The 20,087-nt window shown below is 37.4% G+C and overlaps 1 protein-coding gene across 1 annotated transcript in view; it reads right to left on the bottom strand.

Moving 5' to 3' along the window:
* atrnl1a (attractin-like 1a) overlaps positions 1 to 20,087 on the bottom strand; it is a 383,555-nt gene that overhangs the window by 328,539 nt on the left and 34,929 nt on the right. The window contains exons 8-10 of the mRNA XM_037538727.1: positions 16,350 to 16,605; positions 13,593 to 13,776; positions 6,253 to 6,407 (exon numbers count right to left, since the gene is read on the bottom strand). Coding sequence (XP_037394624.1) covers positions 6,253 to 6,407; positions 13,593 to 13,776; positions 16,350 to 16,605 — 595 coding nt within the window. The remainder of the gene's footprint in view (positions 1 to 6,252; positions 6,408 to 13,592; positions 13,777 to 16,349; positions 16,606 to 20,087) is intronic.

Consider the following 20,087-nt stretch of genomic DNA (forward strand, 5'->3'; position numbering starts at 1 on the left):
TGTGGACATAAAATCACAATGCAGAGTCTGCTTCTCATATGGCAACACGCTACCTGATAGCCATCACCAGCACGGCCTACATTTAATTTCCTAACAGGATATTGGCTCAACTCCTATCGATAAACACACAGTGACAGAAAGAATGCAGAACAAAATAAGGAAACAGTGGCTATAAACAAGAGACAAGAAGCGGGAGGACTCTGAAAGAGAAGGCAAATCAAGAAGCATTTTAATAGCAATCTTAATGAAATGTGTTTTTGTATTGGGGCACTCCATGTTCCCCAGTCTGGCACTAACATAAAAATACTGCGTCTACGCGGTAAAGACGCCACCAAGCTAGCATAGCAGTTTTCAGGGAGAGAGCTACAATTTTAATTAGAGTTCATTTTCCCTGAATCTAATTAGAAGTATGAGAGTGGGGGGAAGTGCAGGTTGAGGGGCATTAAACACAAATGAAAACTGCTTTCTGTGTCGCCTGAATTTAATCTAAAAAAAAAATCCAATAACTAATAACGTCATCCCCCTCCAAGGTTGGCACGGAGAAAGAAAAAACAAAAACAAATAAGCACAGAGATGCAAGCTCTCAGCATGCTCTTCAGCTAAATGAAAGAGAGGTGAAAGGAGGATAAGGAAAAGAGGGGCATGTGCCACAGGTGGGTCTAATTAACCAACTAACTGCAAATGCAAAACAAGCCATTAACTCTTAATGGAAAAAGTAAAACTGAAATACAGTTCACTTTACTTTCTCAAGACAGACAGTTTCAAGAAAGATCTGACTTTTTTGGTAAAAATTAATTACCTATATAAAATCTAGAGATGAAAAGACTGATCAGCCATGTATCGGTAAAACAAACGATCCACATTTCACCTGAGGTAGCAGAATATAACTACTGCATCATTAAAGGTAGAACAGAAAAATCTGAACTAGATTTGAGCTGATTTGAGCTTCATCGAGAGTTGAGAAGCATGAAAGGGATGAGAACTGCTCTGTTTCTGCTTGACGGGTTATATTAACATTAACTTTTTGCTGTTTCACAAAACCAAGAGGTCAGTATTGTTTTGTTCTGCTTGCTAATGATAGCAAATCTCAACTGATGAGCTTAGCAGGAGCAATTGTTGCAACAGTATGCTCACATCATAAATTTGGTCGGAGCTGCTGAAGGAGCACTGAAGGGAGGGACATCATTGTTTTGTTGATGAGCTCAAATATCAACAACTCTCCAGAATCACTTAATGCACCTTTGAACGTGGCATCCAGTCCCACCCTCAATCGGCATCAGCTATCAGATGATTGTGCCTAAAGACACTCAGCAATTGGTATCGTCCCCAAACACACTGATCGGTCCATCTCTAATCATTTCCCTTGTAATACTGTAGGATTACAGATACGTGATGGAATTTTAAAAACTTCATACATATAATTGTGATATTCCACTATCGTAGTTAGGATGATAACTCTTATAAGTGTTTTTTTTGCTATACTTTGCAACTGAAATGATGTTACATGTTATGTATATAAAAAAAACAGTATATTATATTATAGCAATCAAGACAAGGCTCTTGATTCCATACACAAAGGCATTACACAATTAACAGCTAGTGTGTTAGCTCAGGCCTACATGTTTTTGTTTTTGCATAATTACAAAACACAGATTTGTTTAGTATTTCTATGCTGTAACTTTAACACATAGACATACGTATTAGGAAAACATCTACAGAAATACTACAGCTACTTAGAATTAACTACAAGATTTGTATAACAATATTATGGTAAACCTCAAAATATACTGTAGTTTGCTACAGGAATCTACACAAGTAAATAATACAGTTGCAAGAATATATTATAAATTATCAGACTTTTTTTCCAATTTTGTGAGGGTATCAACATAAGGTGCACTTTCAAGCACTTCTTGTTTTAACTTAAAAAAAAAGCATTAAACCAAGACACTACCGTATCATATCAATTTGATTTATAAAATGAGTAAATCATTACACTCCAGTACACATATTTAAATACATAACAGTAAGTTAATTTGCATTCTATTTATACTTTGTATTGACAGCTTTGATCGCACCACAACTAAAGCATGTTTTTTTCTCCACTAAACAAGACAACAAATAACTTTTCATCAATTTACAGTAAAAAAAAAAATTAAACCTTTTGTATTTTTTAACAGAGACAGGCTTCTTTATTTCATATATAGCTACAGCTCTATTCAGCATTATGCAAAGTTTTCCATCTGGGTGAAATGAAAAGCCCAGAGAATTGTTACATTATCAATACAAAAGCACTTCCAGGAAGCCTTGCTCCTGTTGATTAATAAAAGGCCTAATTTGCTGCTTTAATGAATTGAGTAACTGGAGTGGACGTCAGGCCAGCGGTCCAGAGGTTGAGATAGATGTGTCGTGGGACTACGGAGCAAAATCAGTTTCCATGCCAAACAGAGTTACCAGCCAGGGCACAGCCTCACTGCTTACACTGCAATCAGACAGAGTGGCCACAGTGCACGAAGCCAGCACAAAATAAACTCTCAAATCAAACTGGAACCAAAACATGTGGAATCAGTCCAGACGCTCTCAGTTCAGATCAGTTCAATGACCCCTCACCGAAAACAGAAACATGAGAGCAATTGTCCTTGACAGAGAGGCTTCTGGTGGAACAAATGTTGAGTATTTTAGAAATAGTAGTGACAATGAATTCAATGAAGAAGTCAATGAATGCGATTACATGCACATTAATAATATGGCCATTTTGGCAGTTAGCAGATTATATTTATTGGATACTGAGATATCCCAACTATTAGATTAGGCCATTATTAGGCTTCAAGACATCAACAAGATACATGGATTTTAGTGTATTATTCAGAACATATTAATCTGATATGCTTTGTTGTCTTTATCCCTATGTGCATGTATAGAATTGGTAATAAATCACATCTTTTTGGACAATTTACAGCTATAGAAACTATACAATAACATCAAAAGTTGAGCAATAATCACTAAAATGACTCCATGTTAAAGAAATGTGACCAATCACAAGAATTTTACATCATGTTCTACATAGAGGAACATACTTCATGTATTCTGAAAAACAATTGTTTACTTACTTACTTATGTAGATCAGAGATAGTTTCCTTAACTCCTTGTAAACAAGTCAGATGCTCTTTTTTGCCAAAATTAGATTTTCCTGTTATCAGATTATTTTGGATGTAGAATTACTCAGTTAAGTGAGTTTTGTGATCTTAATAGAGTGTGCTGATTGTCTGTGCCTTGTGATTCCACTCCACCAATCTGCCTCTTACTTTGTCCTGGGCACTCTAGCAGAGAGGCACTGTACTTCAAACAAGTATTCATAAAAGAGCAGACTCCATCTGGCTAACTGGCATTCTGCTGCTTTTTACGAGAACTTAATGATGGCTAAATATTACTGTCAGGGATGAAAGGCAAACTCTAAATCACACACTAATAATCCACCTAAAGTTGTAATCTACAAGACCTGCACTAGCTCACCAATGACTCACAAAAAAAAAACTCACAAAGATCCCTAAAGTGCCACTTTTTCTATGTAAGCTTAAGAGAAAATGTAGCATTCAGGAGTTACTGGTCATTAAAAAGAGGCTATGACATTTCTAGCGATTACTTGTTTACATGACAATATTGTTGACAATAATCCAAATGAAGGGACCAAATCAATGCATGCATTAAATCAGCAATATTATACAGTAGGGCTGGCCAGAATAACCTGAATACTCAAGTATGTGTGTTATGTTGTGTTTTTATATAGTATTTGGAAGCATCATCTTTTATAAGCCGCAAAATTTAACGTAAACCACAATACATTTGACCAGCTAAGGCCTTCAGGTAGAATAGTTAAGTGTTAACATATGGAAAATTGATGAAAATTGAAGTGTTCCTGTTCCATCAGATGGAAGACTAAAAATGCTTCAAATGTTATTCAAGTATTAAAATATTTCAATATTCATTTTAAAAAATGATTTGATTATTTTATTTTTTAAGTGAGATTGTGAGAATGAGTAGTCAGCTGCTCATTCAGAAGCATTAACAAGTATTCAAAGCCTGTAAAATGCTGTTTGGGACAGCCCTATTATACAGCAACATTCAAAGCATGTGCACTATTACTAAATTCAAACACCGAATGTCAGAATATGCCATTTTATGCCATTGATTCCAAACACTTAACCCTTGTGTGGTGTGAATGTGTTTGTTACTCAGTGGTCTGGTGGACCCACCACATTATTGTTTTTTTTCAATACAGCCATAACAGTTCATGTAAAAATTCCAGATCTTTAAAATATCACAAGTGGCCAGCATAGAGTTCTCCTTTAGCAGCTGTAGCCAGTCAGCAGCCTGTCCATGTTGTCCACCCTCACACACACACACACACACATACACATGCACACATATACACACACACACAAACAGCAGGCCATGTAGGAGGTGAGCAGAGTGGACACAGCACCTCCACACTTGAAAATGAGCAAAGGCCAAAGACTCTGAGGTTAAAATAATAATAAATCGCATATTTTTTTTCTTTTGGTAAACACTGAAAATGGGTCCCACAGACCCCAACACCACACAAGGGTCAAGCATTAAAAAGGATCAGGGAAAGGATCAGCTTATGAATGTAGGCAAAAGTATGAAGGCACTCCAAAAAGCATTTACTTGCATCTTTTGTGGGCAGAAGTTTGATTTTTTGTGGTGAATTTGATGGTTAACTCTACAAGTACTACCTAATGACAGTACTAATAACAAACAGCTTTCACTGAAGACTAAAGCTAGCCAGGAACATGGTTAAGATAAGAGAAATAACAATAATTGTTAGTTCACAATGTTTTATTCTTCTGAGTAGTGAACGCTATTATGCATGGAGCTCTTTTGTGCTCTTTCCCAATTCCATAATTCACACAGATATCAGATTACAGGCTTCCAGTGGTAACATTACTTCACATACCTATGTCCAGAAAAAGTACTCCATACGAATGCTCTTCTAGTTGCATGACATTTTAAACAGTTGACTGTAACACCACACGACAGCACAGCATGTGTAGCAGTTTAGAATATGAAGCAATAAGCTACCCATCCCTCATAAACCTCATTTACAACTCCCCAAATAGACTGACAGAAAGCAAGCTCTAGTGTACTACACAAGTCAAAGGTCACATTCACACTCCATCAATGACCTCCTGCATGTGGAGAAGCCAGCCTCAGGCTTTATCTCCAGTTACATCTATGGTTACATTAGCAGCCTCCCACCTATGCACAGGGTAGGCCTGAGACTTAGCATGTCTTTGGACTCTGACTGTGCAGGGAAATGGGTGTAATGGGAGATGAGAAGTATGCATCCTGGGGAAAGGGCTCTACTGTGGGAGGTCTACCACCAGCGCACCACTACAGATCTAATTACAGAGATGCTGAGCACAAATGCTGGATCCCCTTGACTGTGCATGACATGCACACTCTCATGCACACGTCTAAGAAATGCTGGGCATTCAGTCGTGTCTTAACTGTTCATTCCTGCCTCTTCGTCCACTAAGCAAGAGTAACATAAGACACTCAACTAAAGCCAAATGACTTCCAGTGCCTTTTCAGAAGGACTGCATTTTGCTGTTGCTGGAAGAAAACCTCTTATCTCCCAAATGGTATGAAAAACCCCACTTTACTTTTAATGTAAGTCAATGGACCCAGACTTTTTTCCAAGTCGTTTTGGGCCGTTTCATTTAGTCAATTCATCATGAAATTTAAACACAATAAAAAGGACAACAGGTATTTTCAAATTATGTCAAAAACTGAAAAAGAACTAAAATGGAGATATGAGGTTTTCTTCTTTCTTCATCTGGACTATACTAATTGGGTTGGTTGGGTTGGGGTGAGGCCATATTTCTTTATATATTATCATATTTCTCTGTGACTGAGATGCTCAAAAATTAGATCTTTGAGATGCTCAAACTTTGAATTGCAAGTGGCATTGAGACCAATACTGTTGCCTCAAGTTACAGATTTAACACATAGAAAATGCCAGCCCTCCTTTATTCATATCAATCACTTATTTAATTATTTTTATAATATCCTAAATACCTCATTTAAACAAACAAAAAAAACTGTAAACTATATATATATATATATATATATATATATATATATATATATATATATATGTGTGTGTGTGTGTGTGTGTGTGTGTGTGTGCTGTACAGTATAAAGGATGTTAACATTTGCTGAGGCACTTCATACCAATGTCATATGAAAGAAAGTCAGATGAGAAACACTTGGCTCCATTGCTGAGTGACGTATCGTTGTGAGTGTTTCCTCCAAACACCAGCATTGCTCCGCTGATCAGCACTGCAGAGTGAAGATACCGGGCCAGACCACTTTCCTTCAGAATGAACCTGTTAACACACACAATTGACTGTTAATTTGAAGTATTTTTTGAGGTTTGACTTGATATAAAATTTAGCTTTTCTGAATCTACTATTTTTACTACTATTTTTTATTTTTTATCTACTATTATTTTACATTTTAAGTATTTAGTGGAATGCAGAATACAGTATTAATAATAATCAAACTATTTGAATAACTTGTTACCACATGCATGCATGACAACAAGGGCTTTTCTTGTTTTAAAATTTTTAATAGAAATATTAAATAGGAATTGTTCTTTTGCCCAGTGTGAAATGTAAAACACTCATCACACATGAATTCTTCTGATATGTACTAACTGCCAATAAATGAGCTCCTAATCAATCACAATTGCACTTACTGGAAATAAATGTTTAGAGAGCATAGACATGATAATGTTTAGTGTATTCACTGTATTTCTGTGTACCTCTTGCTTGATGGCAAGGTCCAGACCGTGGAAAGCAGTGGTCAAGATTTCAGTGCAGAAGCTGAATATGGCCAATGATGCATTCTTAACCATACTAAAATATCCAGAAGGGATGACAGTAAAAGCCCTCCCAATATGATAAAACTGCATTTTACTTGTTTTGTGTTTTGTTTATACTAAGGCACAGGACATGTACAGAAGGCTGAGAGACAAAAGAACAGGCCCTCATGAATTTCAGATTCATAGCCTTACCCACTCAGCCACAACGTCCATAATATTTAAGCATATTGCTTTTCGGTGTGTGCACGTGCATCTGTATTTAGGAACCTCTGAAGCACTTCTGAGGATATGCATAGCTCAGGTGGAGAAGTAAGTAGTCTGCTTGCTTTCTCTGACATTCCAGTAATCTCAGCACTCAGAATCTCTTTATTTAAATTCTGGGAGTAAGCCACTTCTTCGGCAGAGTAGAAATGTACATAAATGAAAAAAAAAAAGAACTTAGCCCCATCCTCTCTGACATTATGACCTATTTACTAAGTGTAAACACTCAGGTTTAAACAAGTCGCCCTCAATCACCAAGCTTGTGCCTGTCTCCTTCATCACTGCTCACAAGGGGTGCGCCAGTCACGAACAGTCAATATAGATTTCTTTACATACAAACTAATTTTTTTCTGTCAAATTCTGTCAAAGTTTTTGGAAGCAACAGGCAACAAAGACAATAATACTGTTTATTTGCTCTTTAGCTAAAGCCTACACTTTCTATGCTAAATGAATGTACTGAGATGAAATGTACAGCCTAGAGGTTAAGCCTTCCATAGGCTTGGAAAACAGAATGCCCTAATATCTTTTTATGCGTTTATGGCTCATAAGAATGTTTTAAAGTGGGCCCCATCTTATTTTAAGTACTTTTATTACCGTGGACATCGCTAGACACAGCAAAACACTGTTGGAGCGGCGCTGAAACCAAAAATGAAATAAAGGGTTTGAACATTCTTCACCTTCTAGATGATAGACAGAAGAACTAAAGTAGTGCAATGTTTAAAAAAGAGCTGCAGTATGAAGTTTGAGTTTTTCATGATGTTTACGTCACGTCATCTGTGAGTCTATTGACTGTGTGCCATTGTGTAAAATGGACATCAAGCCTTTACAAAAAGCCACCTGTGTTATGCTGCAGGTTTTTGGACACCCTGAGACCACAATGTCAAGTATCAGCCATCAGACAAAATGGCTTCAGGTCTCAGGAAAAGCACTGTCATGACTCAGCTCTCCTGCAATTGTATATCAGGTGAAAAAGATACCAATTCTGTTAACGGCACAAGCCTAAAATAACAACAAACTCATTGTTTATAATGTCACTTAGCCCAAGTGCCTGAACAGAGCACTGGAACATGGTGTCAGATGATATTCTCAGTTCACCTACAGAAGTACCAAGAGAGAAAATTGCATCTTATCTCTAGTCAGGATGCTGAAAAATAAACATATCTGTCACTGGGTAGAAGGTTCATTTAAATATTGTAGCCCTCACTGACTGCAAACACAAATATCGCAATAACAATTAGCGCACAATATATTGTGCAGCCCTAGTAGGCAATTTAGCAGGAAGTTGAAACAAGACATTTAAAAGGCTGTAATCTATGCACTTGACACATTCCCTCCTTTAATCTGAGAGCTTATCACCATCTGGTTCGACCTGTGTGTGAGAAATGCTCACTCAGCTAGACAAGTAGCAGCACTTTTTAAAGCTTTGCATATATCTCCACAGTGCTTCACAATCCCTGAGCCCAGCAGGGTATGATGTACGGAGCAAGCTCTCTGCTCATAAGCTGCCAATCAAGCGGTGACAGGCAGAAAGGCAACAACACACAGCCAGGTTTTAAATACGCAATGTATTTTTCTCTCCGCGCAAAAAGGTTGAGGGGGCTTTTAGTGGTTAGGAGCCCTTTTAGTCATAACACAAAGCCAAGCAGGCAAGGCGAGAGCAGAAATGAAGGCAGCCAGGGTTGAGAGCAGGGTTTTCAACTTGTACAAAAGCCTTTAAGTGCAAAGCTGAAGCGTCGTCAACTACACGACTCGAGTGTGTGAGGGTATGTGAGAGAGACAGCAAGGCAGACAAAGAGAAAAACAGAGCCAGAAAAGGGAGACAAACAAAAGAAAGAGATGGAGAGAGACACAAAGGGAGAGCAAAGTAGAGAAGTGGTAGGACAGATTTTTATGAGAACTGAATTTTACTGACATGTCATGCCTCTGAAACTATCCACCCCAATATCAGAAGACTAAAACTAAAATCTTAAATACCTCATGCATAAATACAATGCATTTTTAGTGTAATCTCTATCTGCCGCATCCGTAACATAGTCAATTGTCAAGGACAACCTTCTGCCTGAACCTAGAAAAGAATAGAAATACATCAACTCAACACTCACTTGCAACTGTAGTATACAAGCAGATGCTACAGCATTTTCTGTTCTTTCATGAGTATGAAATTACTGTCTGTGGTAAGCGACCTTCTGAGCCAAGCTTTGGTGGATCAGCATTAATATTCTTTATTAATATTCAGGTCCTGCTCGGTACCCAACACGATACACCATAACTCTTTTAAAGACCACGACCAACTCATTTGCAGTACATGGGCCAGTGGCACCAACTAGATGTAAGTTCAAATGTGAGCTAGTTATAACAATAATAATTATTACGTTCAGGTTCCATATTATAGAAACTTCTTAAGTCTAAGATCTTATAAGCTTGGTCACTATGACAGCTTTAGTTAGGACTGAATTTAGGACAGAAGCTATTACAGAACAACAGTTCTTAACACAACTTCATATAGAAAAACAGTATTACAGAAACATTGTAACTAGACAAAAATTTCTAATTTCTGTCCTAAACAACCCCAGAGGCATCTTAACTTCTGTTTTAACCATTTCTATTGTTTAATGTAGTAACCGGGAGCAAAGTTGCCTATAACTGGTATAATGATGTAACATACATATCTACACTGAAAACTGTGCTTTGACTTTGTGAGTTTTTTTTTCTAACAGCGTTTTAAAAGCCCACACGCTGCAGACATGATCTCCACTGTCCCCTCTTATTACCTATGTGTGTTAATGTTGATGAAAATTCGTCAGATAAAATACTACAGTGATGGTGCTGAACAATGTGGAGACAGAGCTGAATGTGTGTTTGTTTATTAGGAGGAATAACGTTAGCAGCTTGTGCTAAAGCGCTTGGGAAATGAAACTGAAACTGTAGAGCGGCCACACTGACAAACAGGACGAAGCACTGACACAATATTTTTTTTAACTTTTCTTATAGCGCTTTAGTTTTGCTTGACCTTTTTCGTACATTGGTAATGGTAGCTAGCTGCCTGGCTAACTAGCTTGCTTACTTTGATTACGTATTTAGGCTTCAGTTATGCGCATATGTTCGGTTGCTAGGTAACATACATGACAGTTGATTATGGTCTTCCATCTAGTACGTTAAGATTTCTTGAGATGAGATAAGATAAGATTCCTAAGATAATCTCAAGACAAGATAAGATTCCTATATCAAGATAAGATTTGCTTCTGTAAAATCAATTAGCAAAAAAATCACATCTTGGTCTGTCAGATCTCAAGAAAAAAAGGTAGGAAATTTCTGTAATACAACACCAAGTTTACACATTACTAAATCAAAGCCAAACTAACTATTATGTATTGAACTGCCTACTAAATATTTACACCTTTTACAAACCACATAGACAGCACAATGAGACAAAAACTGGCCCAACCTAACAAGAGTCATTTTTATTGCTAATTGCAAACTGTGTAGCACTGTAACACACTGCAAAGACTACAGCTGCTGGCCAACAGAGATATACTTAATGCACTTATGTGAAAAGGACTCTCTATAGCAGCAGCTGGCATTCTGTAAAGTTCAGTGACACAAGAGGTAACATACACAGCTCCAGCTCTCACTCAGTAGACTTGGCAGACACTGATAACGTTACTGCTAGATTGATGCTGCTCATGTGTTGGTTTGACACATTCAAGTGTCCTGTGGAAACATAAAAATAAACAAGAAATAAACTGGCTATAGGTTTTGAGGTTTCCTTAGTTCATAAAACTTGTTTTTCTCTTTTATACTGGAATGCAAGAATGCAACCCAGTCCAGCAGACTACAGGTGGAAAACAAATGTGACAAGAAAAACGTCACTGCTAATGGAGGCCTAAGTATCTAAGCATTATTGCTTAATCATAATACTTGCATATTAATGTGTATTAAGCCCACTGGTCAACAAATAGGAGGACAGTGTAGTAGATAACACCATTAGCCCATATATACAGGCAGGAAAGACACTGTTATGCCACCAAGAGTGCTTGGACTGGACTCCCTCTACTGGCTTTTTGAAAATTGCTCTGTGTACTTTCATATTTCCATGTAACTTCAATTGAAATATTTTAGTGAGACAATCAAATTTTTAATTTTTAAAAGCAAACTTTTGCTCTGGAGACATAACGTCCAGTCCAACATAATTGGAACATATTATGTTACACAATATCATAACACTCCAACCATATCAAACCATATTAAAACAGCTTTCCACAACTTTTTCATAAAAACTGCTTCAAAACATTTTGACTGAAAGTAAGTCGCTAGAATAAAAGTTTTGTTGCTCTTTTGTTTCACTGTTTATTTTTAGGTAACATGGAAATGTTAAGTAAACAAAGCAATATTTAAAAAGCCAGTAGAGTCCAGTCCAAGCACTGTCTTTCCTACCTTCTGCACATATGGCCTGATGGTTAGATCCATGGCTCAAATACCAAGAAAATATTCTATCATGGGGTTTATAGAGGTTCTCACACTTACAGCTGACTGATTAGGAAAACTATAACCATTTTCAAGAGGCCACAAGCTGTATGAACAAGAGTAAGACTGAGAGGCTACAACTGCGAGGAGTTGACTGTGTATATGGTATACGTTTATACTTGGAGCATGCAGCCACTGTTTCTTTCTGGACACTGGTGATGAAAACTATGAAAAGCCATTTTCATGATACATAATACGCATCACGAGATTTCATTCTTTATGAGCTGGGACAGTAGTGCCACATTTTAAAAATACAATCAAAAATGAACATGATGTGTTTATTCAATGTTTCATATAATGTGCTGCTCTAAATCCAATGGAATAGGATTATTTATGCTCTCTTAGCAAAACAAAATGCAGGCTGTCGGTGGCCCTTTAGTACTGATCTAGGCTAAGTCTAGGCTAAAAACTAAGTTGTTTAGTCAAGCCTTTGGTAATTAGTCTTCCCTTTCAGATCTAGACCTGCCGGAGTCTCTGCTGCTCTGTGATCAGTCACTCTTTACAGAACTGACTCTGTGTTTTCTTCTTTTCTTTGTCGAGTTGAACAGCTGCCCATCCTGTGCGTCTGATGCTGTTGGCCCTTCTGCCCTGATCAGGTGCCACTGCTCACCAGCCATTGGCTTGACCACCACTGTTGCTGCTGCTGCATAATCATAAACTAATCAAATTAGCCACTGCTTTCTTTTTTTCCCCACTTTGTTCTATAATATTTCACAGTAACACTGTTTGCTATCCGGTGTCGACCAGAGGAGGATGGGTTCCCCTTCTGAGTCTTGGTTCCTCTCAAGGTTTCTTCGTCTTTTAGGGAGTTTTTCCTTGCCATTGTTGCCACTGGCTTGCTCATGGGGGCTCGGACCCAGATTTTTCTTTTTCTTTCTTTCTGTTATACTGATTGTTCTGTAAAGCTGCTTTGTGACAACACCTGTTGTAAAAAGCGCCATATAAATAAACCTTGCTTGCTTGCTTGCTGATCCACAATACGCTCAGAAAAGCATACCATGATGTAATATGATGGAATTTATCACAATAATCAACATATTGCCCCCTCCTGGTTCACTTTATGAAAATTACATGTTTTTAAATATATATAGGTACATGTAGACACAGCATTTGCATGATTTAAAAGTTACTGCATCATTAACACTAACAAATACGTCCTGATTTTTTATAATCAAAAATATATAATTTTAACTCATATAGTTATAACAAAACCATTGCTTTTTAATGAGACTAAATGTTTCAGTAGAGTTGACTTTGGGCAAATAAGACAAACGGTTTAACTGCGATTAATTATTTTGATATATTTATAAGTGGTTACACATACACAGATAATGTTCCTTATTATTAATAGTATGCTAAATACATTCATACTACATGTGCTCCAATTTTCAGAAGCACAACACAAATTCTTTGCACTTTTTAAACTTATTTTTTGTGCAGTTGCCATGTAAGAAAGCAGAGTTTTCCATCTGATGGAACGGTGTGTAGGCAGTGTGCTCAGTTAAGGGTCAAGAAAGTGGGCTGTTTGTCAGGTAGGAACACCTGTGAGGGATTAACTATGTCAGAAACACTGCTCTAGCCCTACTGACAAAGTACTACTGACAAAGTGTGTCTGTCTGCGTTTGTGCTTCTGTGTACGTGTGAGTGTTGCCATGTGTGCAGTGGCCCTTGGGATCTGTGTGGGGAGACAGAAGAGACTCCATATTTGACTTCAGTGAACCACAAGCAGAAATGACTAGACTAACCACTCTTGGTTTATTCAGTGCCAAAGCCCAGCGAGTAAAGATTTCAATACAAAGTCTCATCTGCACAGTGAAGCGACCACATTCCTTAACATAAAACAAGGGCACAAACACATACAAACAAAACCCAGAGTTTCTAATTAAAGCCCACTTCGACTCACCATGTGCGTGTATGGATATGGTAGCGGTGGAGGTGGTCCACAAGGCCATATTTGTTGGAAGACGGAGCTTTGTATCCTCCATGGACGTATATGGAGTGAGAGGAGTCGTCATACACACTGCTGTGCCCATAGCTTCCTTGTACTCGTGCTCCTCGAGTCTCCACAAGCAGCCATGAGTTAGTGCCTAGGATGGCAAGAAACACAGACTTGTCATATACACACTCACACAAGTTATGAGAGCACACTGTCAAAAAAAGACTAGGTAGGAGTGGCTCGAACGAAATAGTTAATGGCTTTAATCCTTAATAGTCACTGTTATAACAACAATAAATCTGATATTTAATCTGATGTTGGTTTATCCATTCTCAGCCCACAAATGCATTTGTCCTTTGCATTTGTTTAGAGTTTGGACAAACAGAACATCATTCAACCTAATAAACTGCAGAAATTGTAGAGTGGTTGTCCACAGTCTCTAAATAGCATTTTCAGTTTCATATGCTATGTTAAAGAGCAGCACTTTGTAGATAGTAATCCAAACAAGGCAGGTTGAAAACAACAAGAGAATTTGCCACTATACTAATAGCTTTATAACTCAAGAAAAGCAGTGGGACCTGATGAAACTTATGTTATTCACACCTGTAGTTACAACAAAATGCACCGCTTTTTAAAAAGCAAAGAAGTCTTTAGGGTCAAATTTTAGCAAATAAGATTAGGATCAAATGTGATTAATCATAAATAACTACATAAAATGATATAATCAACAGAGTTACGCATCATTAATCTCACAAAATAGAACTAATGTGAACATTAGTGAATGCTCATAATGCTCACTTAACAAAAAAATCATGGTCTCACTTTATTTGGATAGTCCACTACAGTTCCCTATGGTTTTTCTACAGATGTTCAAATTGTCAACAAACTATCTGTTGAAACTCAGATGATTCTAAACAGAGGTGGGCCTGGGGTTAGGATTTGGATCAGGGTGAGGGTTCGGTTTAGGTTTTGGGTTGAGGTTAAGGTTAGGGTTAGGATTAGAACCGGGTTTAGAGTTAAAGAAAATGATGGTCAATTTAGTAGATGTTTAGTTCATTGTAACTTGAAAGTAAATTCAGTATCTACAAAGCATCTAAAGTCAATTATCCAAATAAATTTTACCGAAATCATATCTATCCTAGCATAATTTGAAATTAATAACACTCTCTAATTAGGAGTTTTGGCATAAAGTGAGTCTAAAAAAAGTGTGCTACAATTTTGCATTAAACTGAATGGGACTTTTGGAAAAAAAGAAAAGTGCAGCCTCTAACCTGTTGATACAGAATGTAAACTGAACGTGACTCCTGTAGTAGATAACTGTGTAAATAATTATGGAATTGGATCATTTCCGTTTTTAATCATATAGCAATATGACCGTCACACTTCTTGATGTCTAAGGGTTGATGTGCGAGCAAGAGAGAGACAATGTCCTATCTCAGTCAGGTGAGTTGTCAGATAGAGGAAGGACATAGACATGGCAGAGACCTACACTGTCCTTTTCATAGATGGAGACAGAGAGAGAGAGAGAGAGAGAGCGAGCCCAAGAGAGATACAGAGTCAAGAGAGAGAAAGATGCAAATGGAAAAAGGTCAGCTGGCTCGTCTCCTTCACAACATGCCTTTTTTGTTACCTCACTGAAACACAGCCAGGCCACTGTTCACATTACGTATTCATAATTTTAAATATAGCACAGAATTTGTAGTGGTTTGTGGCAAAATTGAATGATGCTTGGAGTATCTACAATCATTCTCAAAACTTTTAATGAATAGAACAGGAGAAAAGGAGTGTGAGAGAGAGATAAAGGAGCAAGGGAGACAGAGAGACAGAGAGAGAGAGAGAGAGAGAGAGAGAGAGAGAGAGAGAGAGAGAGAGATGGAACAGGGAGAGGGGCAGAGAGAGAGAGAGAGATATAGTTACAGAGAGAGAGAGAGCCAAGTGGAGAGTGCAGACACATTAATCATACTCTTAGTCCCAGTACAGTGTGTTTTAACTGTCAGAAAAAGTGTGTGCGCACATGGGTCCGTCACTAGGAGAGCAGAGACAGGCAAGCAAAAAAGTGAGCATCTCTCCGTAATGGCCAAAGAAAAATCAGCGAACAAGCTCTTGTGTTACAGCCAAAAGAACACAATTATATTAATGCTATACTACAGTGCCATCTGCTGGAGGTTAGTGGTATAACATAAAAGTTTCAGACAACATTCAAAGAAATATTCCAGTCTTTATAAAGTCATCTCTATCTACTGCATATGCAGGATACTGTCAATTACCATCGTTGCATACCTTTGACATATTTTCCAGTACTTAATAAACACACCAAGAAGAACATGCTTATAGTAGAAGGCAGTGGGCTGTTGCTAAATTCTGTCAGTAAACATGTCTGGGAAAAATTATTTTGTTGAAAACTTTAATGGAATTCTTCGGTCTGAATCTGTTGTCATGCATATCTAATGCAGCAGCATGAGAGGGTATTACTGCCCATTCACCCTCAGACATTCTCTCATGTCTGTCTCATCTCAACACTTGTACTTTTAGAAAATAACGGCTGAATTTGTGTTACATGTTCATGTACAGTAGTGTTTGACACATAACATGTTTACAGATTTTGCTTTTAGACCGTCTGTTATATGTGGGAATGCTGTCGTGCGTGGTGCCCTATGAGACTGTTATGTGGAGACTTAGAATATTAATTATTAATAATGAATATTAATTAGAACATGCACTTACGTAAGTTGTACTGTTGTATGTGGCTGATGTAGCTGTAGATGGGAGAGTATCCAAACAGGACTAACATAACAGGCTCTCCATGGCTCATCTCAACTATGTGAGAGGTGTGGCCCTCCACAGCAAAGAGCTGGGCCGGCACCAGAACACTAGGAGTCCTGAGAGTCCAGGACCTGCTTGCTGTGTTGAACACCCATAATTCGTTTGTAACATCACCAGTGCTGCCCGCTAACTTCCCACCAAACATGTAGAGATCATCCTGTGGGGAGAGGAGAGTTTACAACAGAGTTTAAATACAATACTTGTCCAAAGCTGGCGAGGGCAAACTAATCACATCGCGTTCGGATATCATTTCTCAAATATTTGTTGGGATCGAGTCTGGTTTAAATTTGATATTCAGGTTTCTCATACTCCTTCTCCCAGCCCTGCTTTAGTTTTTCTCCTTACTTTTATTTCTTTAAATGAGGGGTATTTACATTACAGTCCACAAGGGCAAGTGTACAGTTCAGTTTGGTGATTTTGCCCCCCCCCCATTTCAAGATCATACCCCTTTTCATAAACTTGAAATAAGAATGCAATATAATATATGCATAGTTTAAATGCATCAAGTATGACTCTATTACAGACATTTCTCAGTTACACTATATTGCTAAAAGTAATCGCTCGTCTGCCTTCACACGCATTTAAACCTTCGAGACACCTAATTTTTAATCCAGAGGGTTTAGTTTCTATGCCTAGGTGGTTGGTTTTATACACCTGTGGCCATGGAAGCAATTAGAACACGTAAATTCAATGATTTGGATGGGTGAGTGAATACTTTTGGCAATATAGTGTAAATTAACTCTCATTAATTAATCTGGCATGTTAGAATCATTCATGTCATTAGCAAAGAGGTTCACAAAGTCAGCATGAGAACGATGCATAATATACAGTTTAAGCACACTAAATCTGCTTTTCTGAGCCATTAACTGCTGAATAGCTGCATTAAAGTGTAATCAAAACGTATTTTTGGGAGAGCTGATAACCAGGCTACTATTTTTTTAGATTTGTTCATACATGATTTGACAGTTTATTTCCCGAAGGTTTATTCTGTTTATGGTGGGTTGTTGTCACATTCGGATCCAATACTGGCCCTGTGGGTCGTGGTAGGTCAGGCTCAGAATGAATGAGAATGAATTCTTTAGCTATTATTCTCAGGTTTGAATCAAAAGCTCAAGCCAATTAATGCTCTAAAGCTCAGGTGAGGAGGACACTGTCATGCTAGACTCATGGTTCTCATACGAGTTGACCTAAAACAACTTACATACTGCGCAGCAAATGCTTCCATTACTGAAGACGTATAGAATCAAGAAGAGAAAAGCACATCGCTTAGAAGAAAATACTCTCCAAATGAGTTCACATCTATATGCTATTCATTCATTACATTAGGTTATGTAAATATTTCCTGAGATATAAAAGGATGAATTATATAAACAAGCTCATCTACATGAACATATGCAGACCACAATTATATAACAACTGGACTAAAATTAAGTGGCTTTCCTTGTATATCAGAGGGGCTAAGAGTAAGAATTGCAGCAGTGGGAGAAGCATCTGAATGCCCACGCTCACTGTAATCGCTTCTTGCTCTAAGATATAAAAACACATATCTGCAAATCCTGTTCTGAAAGGGGAGGAGCACTATGTGCCACTTCAAGGGTAGCGGGTACATTGTGTTTCCCCATATTATATTTATCTGCTGTCACGCAGAGGAAAAAATGAGAGAGAGAGAGAGAGAGAGAGAGAGAGAGAGCAAGAGAGAGAGAGTGTATTTCACATATAAGATAAAATAAATATAAAATATAACTAAATAAAATAAAACAAAGTTACACTGTTCAAAGTATGGGTCTAAACTTAAAGTGCTGAGTGCAGCAGCAGTTAAAGGGTGTATAGTGGCAGAGAAAGGGATCGATGAGGTGACAGTCAGATAAGTGGGGTGATGTGGCAGGTAAGTGAGATGCTAGAACAAACACTGGTTTGAGACGGCAGTTTCAGAGCATGCAGTTGAACTTGATACTATATACCAGTATTTTTGCAGTGCAGTTTGAAGCTGGAATTTTGTTTTTTTGTAATATTTGTTGAGTTAATGAGAACTACGACCTGACTGATATACCGCTTAGGTGATTTATCTGTATTGGCAAAAAAAAAAAAACACCAATAAATATAGATATTTACAAAATGCTTGTTCTGGACACCCTGCAATCGCAACTATATGAGCTTGTTGGACATCCAATTCCAAAACTATGCACATACACCCAACCCCACCCCGCAACCCCCCTCCAGTCTTATAAAAATACTGCAGTGTGATTGTGCGACTGTGAGTGTGACTTTGTGCCCATTAGGTCAAAAAAGCTGCAGATGTTGCTTTCAGAGGCAGTCTGGAACTCTGTAGTGAGCGCTGCAACAGAGGATAGGTGATTTTTACACTATGCATTTCTGCACTTAGTGGACCTGATCTACCATTTCGCAGTTGCTCCTAGACTTTTTAATTTTACAATATATTTGTTATATAATATAAATAATTCAGAGTGCTTTGATGTGACATGTTCTAAAAAAAAAGTTTTTAAAAAAACTTCACAGTGGTGGTGATTGGAACCAGACATCCACCTCTAAAAGCTCCCTCACAAAAAGTTAATACACAAAATGGTTATGAATACACTGCCTGATGTCTAAAACACTTACAGTTTTGACCAGGAGAAGAACTAGCAGAAATTTCATAAGGTGAAATGCCAAGGTGGCATCCCATGACAAACCAATGTTTAAAGTTAGTGAACTCGTCAGTACGACCCATTCTATTGCCAGTGGTTGTCTACAGAAATTGCATGCCGATGTGCTTAATTTATTACAGCTTGTATCAATAGGTGTAGCTAAAACCCCTGAACTTAACAATTACGAGAGGTGTCCACATACTTTTGGCCATATAGCATACCTTCAATAATAATCTCTCAGTGTTTAAAACTGATTTATGTACTTTACAGTGACTACTAACAGTCCCCAGCTGCTCCCTTTTATTCCAAAGATGCTAACTGAAATGGTTACACAAAGCATAACCATAGTTAACACCTTTTACACAATAGCCATAAAATCCAGGTCACCTGTTTTGGAGGTCCCTTAGTTTTTGCACTATGCATCTATTCTTCAACAATGTTAATGAAATTGTTTAGAGTTAAAACATTTCTCACACAGAGAGACAACAATGTCCTAGTAAATCTGAAACAAAAACTGAGAAGAAATATATTTAATTAATTGAAAAACATCCAACAGTCTCAATCCTGCAAAGTGGCCACTAGGAGGCCTGCAGAAAGGGGCACCAATAACAAAAAACATTTAAAACAAAACAAACCTTCAAAATCATATCAATCAATAAAGCACTTTTTAATGAAAACTACTAAAGCCTATTCTATTTTATATGAAATTATATCAGCCAATATTATGGATTATCAGAAATTTAAGCACCTTAATTTATTTATTTGAAATTATTAAATGTAAACAAATAATTATTAAATGTAAACAAATATAAATAAAATTATTTATAAATGTAAGTTCAGTAAAGTAAAACTTTTTCCCCTATCTTTGAAAATGGAATCAGAGGATATTTAGATAAAATTAGACCTTCATAACAAATACTTTTTCATAGCTTAATAGTTGTTAAATGATTATTTAATGCAAGCATATACATACACATACGTGTGTATGTATATG

This window comes from Pygocentrus nattereri, chromosome 5, assembly GCF_015220715.1.
Source record: "Pygocentrus nattereri isolate fPygNat1 chromosome 5, fPygNat1.pri, whole genome shotgun sequence".
In the NCBI taxonomy this organism is placed as follows: domain Eukaryota; kingdom Metazoa; phylum Chordata; class Actinopteri; order Characiformes; family Serrasalmidae; genus Pygocentrus; species Pygocentrus nattereri.